This window comes from Octopus bimaculoides, chromosome 2 (assembly GCF_046866305.1).
Source record: "Octopus bimaculoides isolate indiv1 chromosome 2, ASM4686630v1, whole genome shotgun sequence".
Lineage (NCBI taxonomy): Eukaryota > Metazoa > Mollusca > Cephalopoda > Octopoda > Octopodidae > Octopus > Octopus bimaculoides.
In genome coordinates, this window is record NC_142929.1 from 112,679,961 (window position 1) to 112,696,477 (window position 16,517).

A 16,517-nucleotide genomic window follows, 5' to 3' on the forward strand; every position below is an offset into this window, starting at 1 on the left:
GCTCTTGCACCCTGGGGAATCCTCTACCATTCCATTTATATTCACATCCTTGTACCTTGAGAGTATGCCCTAGCACACCACCACCATCTCTCTAACTCTCACACTCTTTCTGATTGGGGTAACCATGTATCTCCTATACAGCAAGACATCTCTTTCCATCACTGTCATACTCTAAGCTTTCATCAGTTGGCACAAAGCCACCTCCCTCGAAACCACTTCTCCTCTCAGTTGAGGGATCTTTGTCTTGTAAGTTATGTGGTGACCTTGCCAGTGCTGGCAGAACATAAAGACACCCAGTTCACTCTGTGAAGTGGTTGGCATTAGGAAGAGTATCCAGATGTAAAAACCATGCCAAAACAGACAATGGAGTTTGGCACAGTCCTCTGGTTTACAGCTCCTCTTAAGAGTATGGAAGAGAGACACTAAATGGTGATGATGATGGTCCATCAAGTTATGTCTTTGCCATTGCTCCTTACTGGAGCATCTTCTTTCCTCTACAGCAGTAATAATACTGCTACAACAATCACTAGGTACGACACCTTTCTGTTTGACTATGCAAGCACCAAACATTTCATATTTTAAGAATCTCAGCAATTCTCCTTTATGATCCAGTTGGCTTCATGTTACCCCACAAACAGTCACTTGGCTATAAATTACTATAGTGAAAAAAATCAAGGCAAATTCACCAAAGTCTCCTGACCAAATACAGAATCAGTATGTTGTTCTCAGTCTTATGAGGGCAATGACATTTTCTTATATCACATAATGTTGATAAATATTGTTAATTATTACATGACATCTCAAGTTAATGCATTATCAATTTGTACCAATAGACTACTCAGTACATCTGCTCAGTGCTGACAGGGCCACTCTCCTCATTGACAAAAACACAATTCTGAAAAGATAGGCAGAGCACTTCAACAAAATTCTGAGCAGGCCTTCCTCTATGCTGAGGCCATTGCTCACATGCACCAAGTTGACATCAACACTTATCTGGCAGAACCTCCAACAAAAGTAGAGGTCCAGAAAGCAATTAAACTTCTTTTAAATGGCAAAGCACCAGGTTCTGGCCCCATCCCAACTGAAAAATACAAGGTAGGGAGGCCAGTCATGAGACAAAAGCTCACCAACCTCTCTCAGACCATGTGGCAACAGGAAATTGTTCCTCAGGAGTTCAAGGATGCTTCTATTGTTCATCTCTACAAGGGAAACAGGGAGTCCTGTGACAACCAGTGAGGAATTCCTCTCCTTGTAAACACTGGCAAGATAGCAACAAGGGTCCTCCTTAACCATCTCACTCAACACATGGATGATGGGCATCTACTAGAGAGTCAGTGAGGTTTCAGAGAGGACCAAGGAACAGTCGACATGATGTTTGCAGCATACCAACTTCAGGAGAAGTGTCAGGAACAAAACAGGGATTTGTTTTACTAAGTATGTTAAATAATCAAGTTATACAAGCTCTCCTCTTCAATACCTTGGTTCATTTAAAATGGATATCAGAAATTTGATACTGATTTTCATATTAACGGTCCCAATTTAGCCTTCTTAATATACAGGCTCTCATTCTGGACATTAGATTATATCCATTATTTCTACAATGCTCTTCAATATTCCTTTAGTTAATAAGAATCTTAAACCTACTCTGTTACAGTTCAACTACAATAAGGAATAAGCTGTAGAGTTATTGCCCTTTGATTGTGTTTGTGGAATTCACATTTTTTTTTTTTTTTGTGTGTACAATTATCCTAAAATTTAATTTTCCATGCATTCATAAATTGGATGGGTCTTCAGCATTGTGTCATGTTACTTGTTACAGTTCTTTGTTATCTCTTTTGTGAAGTGCAGCCTCTTGAGATCAACTTTCACCACTTCTTCCTATGCCTTCTTTGATTTTCCTCTTCAGCAGATTCCTTTTACTTGGATTGCTTCACTCCTGGCTAAATATACCAGACATGAAGCTGATATTGTTCCTTGTTCCTCTCTTCTGTTCTTCCCAAACCTGTCTCTTAGCTTTTATGGCTCTATTTACTGTCACTTCCACCTGAGTTGGAACATTGTTTCTTCCACATATTTGGTCTGGGAGCTCCTCCTCTTTCACATAGCATCACTTAATACACTTTTGAACCTACATCTGTGTGAGGCATATTTCAGTTTCAACACCTTTCTTCTCTCACTTTGTTTTTTTACATTCATTTCTTTTTGTTGGCTCTGATGCCAATTTTACTTAAAGTATTTGTTCCACATCATTCCATGCATCAAACTACTGCCAGGTATTTTGTCGATGGGGAGCATAATGTGAAGACATATGGAGACACATGCATATTCATTCATTTGTTCCATAACCATTTCTTTAGCATGAGCTGGACATAAACTTATTACTGAGACATTATTTCTCAGACAGATGCTTTTCCTGTCACTAATCTGTAGCTGTATTTCAAATAATGGATAATTTTATTCCACTTGTCTTGAAAGTGCAGGGCTAAAAGATGATTTGTTGGCAGCAAATGTCAACATAATGTTACCATATTGTTCAAATGCTTCCAATGTGTAATCATTTACACACACACACACACACACACACACACACACACACACACACACACACAGAGGTTACTAATTCCATTCATAAGGCATTAGTTGGCCTGAGGTTACAGTAGAAACTACTTGCCAAAATATACACATACACACATACTACAGGCTTCCATACAGTTGCCATCTAACAAATTTCATTCACAAGGCATTCATCACTTGCCCACAGTGTCATAGTGAGATTATTTCTGAAACTAGTTGCGCAGCTGCCTTGTGGATCACACAGCCATGTCTCCCTCTCTCTGAGAAAGATAGATCAGATCAAAATGATCTATTACTGGTAAGTGTGTAAATCTGCACTACCTGTCCATGACTGAATAATTAGCAACTAAATTGGCAGAGCCACTCTTGGTTCTCATCCTGCTTTGTGGAGGATATATTGACATCTAAATAGACCAAAAACCAATATCTATCAACAAGAATAGATGAACTCGACAAGGAGGCAGAGCAAGGCCCCATTAAAGTTTTGTGGTCTAGCATTGTTGACTCTTAATAACCCCTACAACTAGCTGTTTCTCTCAGACATACTTGCTTTGCTTTTCCTCTCAGTTAAGGGAGACTCAAGTGAGAAAAGATTATTGATAATTGCAATGACCACCTAAGTTGAATTCAACAAAACTACTCTAAAACATTGTTGGACCTTGTCATTATTCTTGCACCTTTAACATAAAGAAGATTAGAGAGGTAGCTTTAGAGATGTATAAAATATTCCATGCTATTATAAGAAAGAAATGGCTTTAAGCCAGCAGTCAAGAAAATGTAGCTGAAAGAATGTAGACAAAATTAGAGAAAGAGGAAAATTTGTACATTCAAAAGTAGCCAGCATAAAAAAAGAGTTTAGTTTCTATGGTTTTTTTTTTTGTTAGTATTTACAGAACCAGAAGACTTTGTTTAGTACAATATGAAAAAAATGCCAAATAGAACAGGAAGAAAACATGTCAATTACAGAAAGTGGAATAGTTTTACATACCTAGAGGGTCCATTCTCTGCTCTTTCTGCACGCAACCAATCATTGTCTACAGGTGGAGGGAGTGGAGTAGTCACTGTACTAGTGGTCACTTCACTAATTATATTCAATGCTTCTTTGGTAGCATGATACATACGCAGAATTTCTTCTCTTCTCATGGCCTCTTCAGAGGATTCTTCCATTAAAGTATTCTAATAGATATAGAAACAAAAATTACTCTTACTGTTAAATGTAAATAAAATTAATAAGAATATGGTGGAATACAGGAAGAAATAGAATAGTTGTGTAGCGGCAACCAGTCATCATCATTGTATGTAAGTGATATATATTTGAAGAGAAAGAAAACAAATTAATTTAGTAGTTTAAAAATATTTTTCTTATCAATGATTCTTATCTCTTAAACAATATTACAATTTCTCTTCAGTGTCTTTGAGATTTTTCACAAAATTTTCATTTACTTTCTAGGATATACATATATGAGCATTACTGGTCTTGATGATGAAATTTTGTATAGAACCAGGAAGGCTAGCAATGCTTTTGGTAGGCTTGACAAGCATCTCTGGTCAAACCATATTATATATTTCCAAATTAAAGTTAGAGTTTATAGCATGTGTGTTCTGCCATCATTGCTCTATGGAAGTGAGACATGGGTTGTTTATCATAGGCATTTAAGGCATTTGGAATTATATCATCAATATTGTCTTAAGAAAATTCTAGGCCATCAGTGATGTGGAGGTACTTGAGAGAAGTGGCAATAGGAGTATAGAATCGATGATTCTGCAAAGTCGTTTGAGGTGGGGTGGACATCTGGTGAGAATGAATGATGAAAGACTTTCTACACAACTTTTGTATGGTGAGCTGGAAGATGGTTGGAGGCTAGCACATAAACCCAAAATGAGGTCCAAGGACTGCCTCAGAACTGCTCTGATGGTCAGAAATTTCAGTTATTGATTGGGAAAGAAAGGCACAAGGCCAAGATAGATGGAGGAAAAGAGTGCATAGTGGTTGTTTGAAGTTTGAAAGAGAGAGAGAGAATAAAACACAAGAAGATCAAGAGAAGGTTTAGAAAGAATGAACCTGTGGAAAATGAGGGAATGTTGCTTTTTATGTGTGTAATTCGTGAGAGGAAATGCTTGAGTCATGCAAGCCTGGTCAGCCATCAGAGAAGTGACTGGAAACAACCCCTTGTAAATTGTGACATGGCTATTGCTCACAATAGAACATGTGCAACTTGTGGAAAGGTGTGCCTTTCAGTTGGAGAATTGAAAAGGCTGGTCAAAAGACTTTGTGGCACCTGTTCCCCCTGCCAGCCAGCACAGCTGTGCATTATGCAATAGAATGTGCAAATCTTTGGCCAGGCTCAAGAACCATACAAGGGTCTCACATTGCATCATTAATGACTCATTTCAATGATTCTTTCTAGCAAAGGCTTTGCTCGTATACGAGAAAGCAGCTACTATATATATATATATATATATATATATATATATATATATATATATATATCATCATCATCATCGTTTAACGTCCGCTTTCCATGCTAGCATGGGTTGGACGATTTGATTGAGGACTGGTGAAACCGGATGGCAACACCAGATATATCATCATCATCATCATCGTCATTTAACGTCCGCTTTCCATGCTAGCATGGGTTGGACGATTTGACTGAGGACTGGTGAAACCGGATGGCTACACCAGGCTCCAATCTAATTTGGCAGAGTTTCTACAGCTGGATGCCCTTCCTAATGCCAACCACTCAGAGAGTGTAGTGGGTGCTTTTACGTGTCACCCACACGAAAACGGCCACACTCGAAATGGTGTCTTTTATGTGCCACCCGCACAAGAGCCAGTGCAGGGGCACTGGCAACGATCTCGCTGGAAAATCCTATGAAGGCCAGTCAGGCGGTACTGGCAATGGCCTCGCTCAAAATGGTGCATCTTATGTGCCACCCACACTAGAGTCAGTCCAGGGGCACTGGCAACGATCTCGCTCGAAAATCCTACGAAGGCCAGTCAGGCGGTACTGGCAACGGCCATGCTCAAAATGGTGTATTTTATGTGCCACCTGCACAAGAGCCAAACCAGGGGCACTGGCAACGATCTCACTTGGCTTGCCGGGTCTTCTCACGCACAGCACATTTCCAAAGGTCTCAGTCAGTAGTCATCGCCTCAGTGAGGCCCAATGTTCGAAGGTCTTGCCTCACCACCTCAGCCCAGGTCTTCCTGGGCCTACCTCTTCCACGGGTTCCCTCAACTGTAAGGGTGTGGCACATATATATATATATATATATATATATATATATATATATATATATATATATATATATATATATATATATATATATATATTGAGTTTCTTGTAGTATGGTCAAAATCAAAATATAACTCCAAAATTCCAGGTAGAACAAAATAAATAGTTGTGCAACCGTTGCAGCTCACTCTCGCTCTTTCTCTTACTCAATATCAATCAGCTACCTCATGCAGGTGTTTACCAGACACACACAAACACACACACACACACACACAATAACAAGTATGATTGATATAATAAGATACTCTGACAAATATTTGTAAACATTCAAAACCTTATTTTCAAAGTCGATTGTAAAATGCAAACTTTAGAGCAGATTTCTACAAAAGTTTGTGATAATATTTACCTGATCAGCAGACGCATACAACTGAGCCAACATTTCTCCACCACTTATAAAATCTTTCACCTGGAATGAATCAAAACAAAAGACAATTAAAGCAACTTTCTTTTTATTTTTCATCCATTCTTGTATCAGAAAGAATGTAAATAAAGAAAGACTGAATCCAACAATCTTCCATTCCAACTCCACAACTACTATGATAAATTGTAACACAAGAACAAGGCAAACCATTTACAGGGAGGGATGCAGTTGATTTAATCATCAATTCTAGTGCTTGACTGGTTCTTCTTTTATCAACCTCAGAATGATGAAAAGCACACATCTTATCTAGCACTCTACTGATACTGCTATCCACTGCCCTCACTGCAACCATCTTTGGAAGGTACACCTTAAAAGTTGCACTGTTGAATACCTCCACTTGGTCTTTGAGTAACTTTAGCATAGTTTTTTTACTCCATTACATATATTCAAACCAAATTCCCAGTTCCCTCTGCACTCATATTTTTCTTGTAGTCATTAACCTACAAAAGTTCAAACTAAACTTCACTACATCAATCCCAACACCCTGATAGGAGTTCATACAAATGTCATGTAGCTGCACCTCCTCCACTGGCTATCTTATAAACGAAATAAAAATAACAACATTGAGACAAAACCACAAATCTAAAGTGGAGAAATATAACCTATTTAACAGACCTCAGTACATGATTGGTATGCATCCTATCAACTGCGAGTTGAAAGGAAAAGACTTGTTTGGTGGTATTTGAAATCAGAACTGAAAGAACACAGCATGAGGCATTCAATTTAGCCCACTCCCAATCGGCCACTAAACTGTTATAATTGTAAGAAATAAATAAATGAAATTAGTGAGTATTATAAGTACCAAAATATATACTTACATCATTTACTATTAGATGCATAATAGTTTTTGGAACCAAATCCCGATGTGTTTTGTAAACTAATCTCATGTAGGAATCTACTAAATTTCTGATAGTCTCCACTTGTCGCTCCAGTTGAGGATCCATGGATGTAGTGTCATCTTTTGACTAAAACAACAGAAAAATAGCAAATAACAATAAAATGGGTAAAGAAAAAAATTCAATTGTGTAAAGTGATGAACACACCAATTAATTTTGAATGTTATTGTTATGAAAAACTAAGGGTAAAATAAATTTAAGATAAAATTTGATAAAAAAAAAATAAGAGGAAAGTAGAGGTATGTACATTCAAAGCAGAGATCTCAGTCTCCAGCTGGTCCCCTTCGCAATCCCCACACAGGCCAGATTACTGACAATCCCAAAGAATGATGTGCAGAAATTATTGCTGGATGCTATGCAGGCATCTTTACTGTCGAAAATCCAAATGTTCCATCTCCATCACCTCTGACACCGGACTCTATAACTACTATGAAATTTACACCAGCAATGCTACAACGCCACATTAAGAATAAACCTAACTATGCCTCTCCTGGTCTCGATGGTGTTACATACCTACTTCTCAAACGCGGTGGGTGCTTTCTTCTGATCCAACTTTCACTATTCTTTCAATTCTGTCTTGACAATGGTGTTACTCCAGAGCAGTGGAAAACTGCCAGTATTATCCCTCTGTTCAAAAAAAGGTGACCGCACATCACCTGTCAACTATCGCCCCATCAGTCTTACTAGCTGCATCGCCAAACTGATGGAATCTTGTGTCAGAGAAACCCTCTGGAACTTCTGAAAGTCTCACAGCCTCATCCAGCTGTCACAATTTGGATTATTCCTAACTCCAGCTGCTGTAATCAACTCATCCAGTTTCTTGAGGACATTACCCGAATCACTGATGGCGGCTCCTGGGTGGATGCTGTTTACCTGGACTTTGCTAAGGCTTTTAGTTCTGTGCCACACAAAAGACTTATGGTGAAACTATCTGCAATGGGTGTAGGAGATGATCTCTATAACTGGTTGAAGTCCTTCATTATCAGCCGAAAAGAGGTTGTCACAGTTCTTGGACAGCACTCTTCACCCTATGAGATGACATCTGGTGCACCACAGGGATCTGTTCTTGGCCCCCTTTTATTTGTTGCATATATTAACGACATAGATGCCAACTTAAAGAATGCTACAGTGCTGAAATATGCAGATGACATCAAGCTGTACCTCAAAATAAAGAGGACAGATCCTGTACACTATAGATCTTTATTGCAATCAGACCTGGACACAATGCAGCAATGGATCATGGACCGGCAACTCAAGCTGGCTGTGGACAAATGTACCACTATGTGTTTTGGGAGGAAAAACCCAGCATCTACTTACTAACTTTCACAACATTAATCTCTAAAAGTCTTTTTGTGAACGTGACCTGGGCATTATTGTTGACAGTGATTTGCGTTGGACAAAACACATTGCTAAAATTGCCAAGAAGGCTGAAGGTGTCTTGGCATCACTTACCAAGTTCTTTGTGAGCCGCTCTCCGGCTACCTATCTGGGGCTTTATATAGCTATGGTGCGGCCTCACCTGGAATTTGCATCACCGGTCTAGAACCCCTATCTTGCTCAGGATATTTATCGTCTGGAAACCGTTCAGCAAACATACAACCAAGAGAATACCCTCCATCAGGCATTTGCCATATTCTGAACACCTTGCTTCTCTGGGCATGGATACATTGAAACTCTGACGTCTGGCAACTGACTTGGCAGACACCCATAAAATTATTAACCATCTTACTAACAATAACTTTGACCACCTTTTCAAATTTCACCTGTCTAACACCCATGGACATGTTTACAAAATCAGAAAACAGCACAGCTTCCCATGACTTTTGGGAACATTTTTTCATGCTAAGAGTTGCTGAAGTATGGAACAAACTGCCGGCATCAGTTGTTAGTTGTCGGAGCACTGCATCCTTCAAAACTTCCATGCTTCCTGAGATTCGCCAACACTACACCTGATTTTCTCCCCTCCATACACACGCAAGCATGTATCTGGCTCATACACTGTTCACTTCCCAGACATTTGTACATTACTGCATATGCTTTATACACACTTTTGACAAGTTTTAGTGCACCTGAGCACTGTATACAATAATTTCATTATTTTTTTTTTTTTTAAACTGAGATGATATAATTTCTACTTTTCTTTTACTGAACAAAATAACATTTTCATAGTAAAATACAAATATAGATAAAACCTAATTTGAATATCTACCTTATTTTCCTTCAAAAAGGTAAAAGAATAAAATGGTTACCTCATCACCCTTATCTTGTGCTTTCTCTGGGTAAACACCAGCTCGTAGGAATGATGCCTTCCAACTGTCTATTTCTTCTTGACTTTCAGCAGACAATTCTAGCTGCTTATAATCTTTGTACACATTCCTATAATGCAAACAACAAAAGCAATTAAAATATTTTTCTATTAAATGTGAAATTTTTATTAATGAATTACTTTCAGAAAATTTCCTGAAAAGAAAAACAATTTTTTTAATATTTACTAAGATAAAATAGCTGACATGAGTGAGTGGGTTAGTAATATTGGTTGCAAATTTTGGCACAAGGCCAGCAATTTCGTGGGAGTGGGGTAAATCAATTACATTAACCCCAGTGTTCAACTGGTACGTATTTTATTGACCCTCAAAGGATGAAAAAGCAAAGTCGACCTCAATGGCATTCCAACCCAGAACATAAAGTCAGAAGAAATGTTGCAAAGCATTTTTTCCAGCATGGTACTGATTCTGCCTGTTCACTACCTTAAAACAGGTTAGTAATATTAAAACTAAATAAATTCGATGACTGACACCCGTGCTAGTGGAGCGCTAAGAGCACCATCCGAGCGTGATTACTGCCAGAGCAGCTGAATGGCTTCCGTGCCGGTGGCACATAAAAAGCACCATTCGAACGTGATCGTCGCCTTACTGGCACTTGTGCCGGTAACACGAGAAAAAACATTCGAGCGAAGTTGTTGCCAGTGCTGCTGGATTGGCCCCTGTGCAGGTGGCACGTAAAAAACACCACTTGAGCGTGGCCATTGCTAGTACCGCCTAACTGGCCCTCGTGCTGGTGGCACATAAAAGCACCCACTACACTCTCGGAGTGGTTGGCGTTAGGAAGGGCATCCAGCTGTAGAAACTCTATCAGATCAGATTGGAGCCTGGTGCAGCCATCTGGTTTGCCAGTCCGGATCTTTTTTAAAACGGGGGCCACATTTTTCATTAACGAAACACTTTGAAACTTGGAACACTGGTAAAATGTGTCATATAAAACATCTTTTTCTCTTAGTCTTCTTAAAAAAAAAAGAAATCCATAAGTTATTCCATGTTGAAGTTGTCGTATTTCTGTAATTTCAACCAATCACTGACGTCCATTCAGCCGATATACATTAAGTGCCGACTACATAAACAAACGATTCTGAAACAATTAACCCTAACCCTAACCTTATGGTTAGGGTTAGAGTTAGGGTTAAAGCAAATTTAAAATGAAAAAAGCAAATAAAACAAAGGTATGGAGATTAAATACGCTTTACATCGCTTAATCAGCCAAAGGAGTAAATGTAAACAACTGAATACTTGTCAGTGATTGGTTGAAATTATCGAAATAAGACAATTTTTTACATGAAATAAATTCGAATACAAAAATATTTTTCTGTTCTATAACACAAAATAGATAAGTATACGAAGTTTGAAAGTCTTTCCGTACCAAAAACACTACGTAAAACATTAATGAAAAATGTGGCCCCCGTTTTAAAATAGATCCGCCAGTCCTCAGTCAAATCGTCCAGCCCATGAAAGCGGAAGTTAAATGATGATGATGATGATATGTAATTAACATGGTTAAATGAATAAAAGTTTACAAATGAGGAATGCCCTTGAGAAATAGGATTAAGTATGATAGAAACAAACTACATAGAAGCATCTTAACAATTTGCAGCATCAAGATCTCTTCTAAATGAAATTTTCCACTTGCTTTGCAGTTTGAACATGTGATTACAGGTTGATCAATTTCAAAGTAACACAGATCATCACATATTTGTAATAAGTGCTCATTTGACTAAAATCAAGTTTGTAGAGAACATTGTTTCCTCAAGATACATAATGTTTGTAACAATATATAAACAATTATCTCTTGACACCAGTAATTTAAATGTACAGACTGTCTTTTAGAAATTGTGTTTAGAAAAAGAACTATAGTTAAACTGTAAGTTACATATGTATCTACAAGTTAAAACTACCTAAAACTTATCATTATTTTCTCTAAATGCCTTTTACTTTTACATAATCATCATTAAATAATTTATTAACATTATTTATTTTCAATAAATAAATATTATGAAGAGAAGTTTACTAAACTGATTATTTTTTGTATTGATTTATAGGAAAGGAGAAAACTCTGTAATGTTCATAAATAGAAATATTAATATTTCTAAGTCTTTCTAAAGGAGACTACGGCAGCGGTACTGGACATTAATAGTTATCGCCAAGCCAACATGGAAGTCCAGGAAAATAGGACAAATGCTGCCATTGATTAGCTCCAAGAGGCCATCGCCTCTAGCTAGCAATGTGACACACGAACCTGTGTCCATTATAACCTTCGAACAGGGGAGGTCAGCCGCTTCCTTTTGCTAATAATGGACACAGGTTTGTGTGTCACATAGCTAGCTAAAGGCGATGGCCTCTTGGAGCTTATCAACGGTAGCATTTGTCCTATTTTTGGACTGCCATGTTGGCTTGGCGACAACTATTAATATCTGTAATGTTCATTTCTGAATAAAGAATATGTATACAACAACTGGTTTTAAATGACTATTCAGATATTTAATGAAAGATAATTCAATATATTTCAATGTTATATTCTTCATTAGTTTCTTCTGCTTTTAGTAGCAATGTTTGCTTCAGTTCTTTTTATTAAACAATTATCACTTTTAGCTGCTAAACAACAATCAGCAACAACTTATTCAACAGTCTCCTTTCATTCTCTGAACCACCTGTCGTTTCTCTGGCAGACACTAGTTTAAGATCATTTTTTTTTAAAAATCTATGCTGGTAAATAAAATACATTTCTTATTTTTAGAAACATTTTCCCAGAAAGGACAGTGCCTTATTTAAAAGCAAAAATTCAGCTAAACATGGAATGGCCTCTAGAAAACTACAACAAGTACAAATTGTATTTCACCATAATTATTCATTATCAAAACATTTTCTACTAAGAAATCTACAACTCTTAGCTAACACTTCAAATGATATACTCACTTTGATATACAAATCATAGTGATTTTAAAACCTATCTCCATCTCCCCTTAAAACACCACGGCTCATATATAATGATATGGATTTTAGGTATAAGTCACATACAGTCAGATTTCTTTGATTTTTATCTCCACTTATTTAGAGGAGGAAGGGAAGTACACGTGAACTTTTACAGAGCCTTCCAAACTAGTCGAAGGGAAGAGCTTATCCTCAGACTAGGTGCAGGAGTGGCTGTGTGGTTAAGTAGCTTGCTTACTGACCACATGGTTCTGGGTTCAGTCCCACTGCATGGCACCTTGGGCAAGTGTTTTCTACTATAGCCTCAGGCCAACCAAAGCCTAGTGAATGGATTTGGTAGACAGAAACTGAAGGAAGCCCATTGTATATATGTGTGTCTATGTTTGTTCCCCCACTATCGCTTGACAACCGATGTTGGTGTGTTTACATCCCGTAACATAGTGGTCTGGCAAAAGAGACCGGTAGAATAAGTACTAGGCTTACAAAGAATAAGTCCTAGGGTCGATTTGTTCAACTAAAGGCAGTGCTCCAGCATGGTCGCAGTCAAATGACTGAAACAAATAAAAATGTTTAAAAGCCTAACCCAAAAGAAAAGCCTGCAACAGAATCTAAGTTGCTAAAGGCACACAGTGACAAAATAGTGATGATATTTAACTAGGCAATGTATTGAGTTTATTATACAAAAAGAAAATCAGTTCCTAATTATGGGTTTCCACATAACCCACATGGTTTTGGTCCATCCAAGGCTATGATAGAAGACCCTTGCTCAAAGTGCTGCATGGCAGGATTTGAACTTAAATCTATTTAGTAGTGAAATGAACTTTTTAGCCATTTTTTAGCATTCCTATACACATATCCATTTTGTTTCATGGTTCTACTTGTGAGGTTGGTGATATTGCAATTGTGTGGCACTAAAAATGCTTTTTGGCAAAATTAGTTACCTTGGGAATATGGTAACATCTTGCTTGTAGTGCGTAGTCAAGGAGGTAACAGATAAGTACCAGCTAATAGACGTGTGCATGTGAGTGTGTGTACTCAGGTACTATCAGATGGGTAATGAAGATTTAGAGTGGCATCATACACTTTGGGGATGATGGCCCAATTTGTTTATTACCAACACAAGTTCTCAAATCAAATCACTTAAGAAACACATTAAGCTCAAGAAATATTCTTCTCTTTAACTCTTTAGCATTCAGATTTTTCTATCAAAAGTAATGCTTTTTATTCATATTGTTTTGAATTAATCATGCATTATTTTGTAGCTTGGAGAGTTCAATAATGTGATTGTTTATTTTTAGAATGACATTGTAGGGTATATTTAAGAGGCCAGATCTGGCCAGTTTGAATATAAAACAAGTAGAATATTTGGGCCGGATATAGCCGGTTTAGATGCATTGCTGGCATTTATTCATAATACTGTCACATCATCAAAGACTGGGTCTTTAAATTTGTTTGAGACATATTCCAGCCAATAATATCAGTTAAATCTTTTTCCAGTTTTCTTTATTCGTGCTTCATATGATTAAAACAGATACCTTTGTTTTAAAGTTGTAACAGGTATCAATTATTTCAATCATTTACTTCTTCAAAATAATACATATGTAATTCTTTAAGCAGCAATAAGTGGTTTTAGTAACTTTACTATTTGTCATGACCAAACACGGAGATGTTCAAAGATATTTATAAATTTAAAACTCACGTGAAAGCCAGCCTTCAGTATTGACTTTCAACATTCACAATGTAATAAGATATTCCAGTAAATTGTGTTCTAATTTGGCTACTATACCAACAGAGGTTATTTCTTGTTTTAACTAACTTTTCATTTTCACTGTATTCTATTAAGACTAATTAATGATATATCAAATGAACTATTTTATAACAATATCTATGAGCTACATGGGAGAAGGATCTGATATATTCAAACTTATTTCAGTTGGCTAATGAATAAGGTCAAAGCAACAGCAAAATTAGATCATGTAATTGGATCTAATTACATTAGACTTGATAATGACACTGAAAATGCTGTTACAATTTTGGATAAGAATTTATTAATGTGACATTTTGTCATAAAAACAAATGATCAATACTTTTATGAAGCACAACACAGAATGACAAGACAGGCAAACAGCTTGCAAAAATAGGGGTAAAAAGAAACAATTAGAACTTTACAACATCCATAATATAGGATAAGGCAAATATGTGAGCATTTTAAATGTCCAAGTGCAAATGACTTAGGATATAAAACATTAAAATGTCTAATACAGTTCATGCATGTGTCTTCAAATGTTTTTAATGTAATGATGTACAATGCTTACACATTGCATAAGTAAATAAACAAATGAAAGTAAATTGTCATTTCAGAGGCTTAAAATTTCTATCACTTCAATATCAGTAGAATTGAAATGAATTTTATTGCTTCAATTGTTAGTTTTCTGTTTTGTTTGTTACTGGACACAATTTATATTTAACCTTACAACATGAAGCCAATATAAATTTAACACAAATACATAATATCCAATGCAAAGATCTACATAAATTGTCTATATACTAGCGATGCAACTAATACATGTAATTGCTGTGAATAATAAAATCAATAAATGAGATTAACATACCAGCTATGTGCTAAAAAGAATGAAATATTTAAAATACAAGCTTTGATACCATAAACTGATGTATAAAGAAACCATCTTGATTTTTAAAGCAGATGCAAAATGTTGATATTAGAAAAAAGAATAAAGCAAACTTATACATTATAAAAATCATTTGAGCTATTTACACATCTATTTTTAAATCATAATTATAACAACTGGAAAATTCACATCACAGTCCTCTTAAGAAATAAGATGTGTAAATACTCAAACAACTTTATTATCAAAATCTAAAAGAGAAATGGAAAATACAATTTAAACAGTATGAGATGAAAAATATAGTATATATATATGTGTGCATATGTTTTATTTATTTATTTATTTTGTTTGGACTGAAGAAAGTAGCTGTGCCCATGGCCTCTGCATACCATGTGAGACCCATGAGATTGATGCAGTTAATGGTTTTGAACTCCAAATTGACAGCTACAGGAAAAACATTCCAGAGTAGAGCATTCTAGAGAGGAAATACTAAGAATAATAGATGATGAGGGTTGAGAGAAGGGTACAGTATAAGTGACAAGAGGAAGAAAAACAAGAGAGTTAAGAAGTTAGAGTGGAAATGACATAAGATCAGCCAACTGCAAGTAGTGGTAGAAAAGGCAGAGTTACAAGACAGCATTTGTATGGCCAGAGTTTGGAATATGCTCACAATAGTTTCATGCAAATCAGTTGGATGGTTGTATTTTTGAGATGCAGTCTAGAATTTCTGTATGTGCACAAGACAAGACAATCTTAGAGCACATCAGAGTTAACAATGTGTAAATGAGAGTTCCACTGGGACATATATCAATGGTGCTGACAAGAAGTTTTAGATCCAAGATAGATAGATGGGGCTTGTAGGCTGCATTACTAGGAAATCTGTGTGCCAGATATAGTCAATGTTTTGCTGATATCAAATACAATAACACTCATCATTTCAAGTTCACTTTCTAGGCTATGTGTTCAACTGGTTGTTATGATTCAAGTCAGTTCTTAATCAGAGTTACTGATCTTCTAAATATGATCAGATTTCTAGGGATGGATGTCCTTCCTAATACTAGTTATTTTAAAGTGTACTACTTCCATTTTATCATGGCACTAGCACTACTGAGATTACCTTATACCCTGCAAGACACAGATCCACTTTATGTTATCTCCATTTGTCCATGGTAAGGTAACCAATAAAGTGTACAGGACAAAGAGTGATTGTAAAAGATGAACTCAATTCAGTGGGAGAAAAAAAAAGAGGATGAAATAAAAAAAACAGTGATTGGAGAGATAGTATGGAAGAGAGATAAATAGAAGTGGCAGTGCAAGAGGAGCAATGAAGAGAGGCAGAAATGGCAAAGGATAAGTAGGAGAAAGGTGCAAATGACAGTTACATGTTGGCAAGTGAGAGACAGAGTAAGTGTCTTGAAAATACAGCCCCACATGTGAGTGACATA

At 36.7% G+C, this 16,517-nt stretch overlaps 1 protein-coding gene across 5 annotated transcripts in view; it reads right to left on the minus strand.

Annotated features, from left to right (window-relative positions):
* LOC106867485 (dynamin-1) overlaps window positions 1-16,517 on the minus strand; it is a 126,214-nt gene that overhangs the window by 14,886 nt on the left and 94,811 nt on the right. For all 5 annotated transcript variants that reach the window (XM_089347508.1, XM_014912368.3, XM_014912370.3 and 2 more), the window contains exons 15-18: window positions 9,437-9,563; window positions 7,110-7,256; window positions 6,217-6,276; window positions 3,563-3,750 (exon numbers count right to left, since the gene is read on the minus strand). In XM_089347508.1, the coding sequence (XP_089203634.1) occupies window positions 3,563-3,750; window positions 6,217-6,276; window positions 7,110-7,256; window positions 9,437-9,563 (522 nt within the window). The remainder of the gene's footprint in view (window positions 1-3,562; window positions 3,751-6,216; window positions 6,277-7,109; window positions 7,257-9,436; window positions 9,564-16,517) is intronic.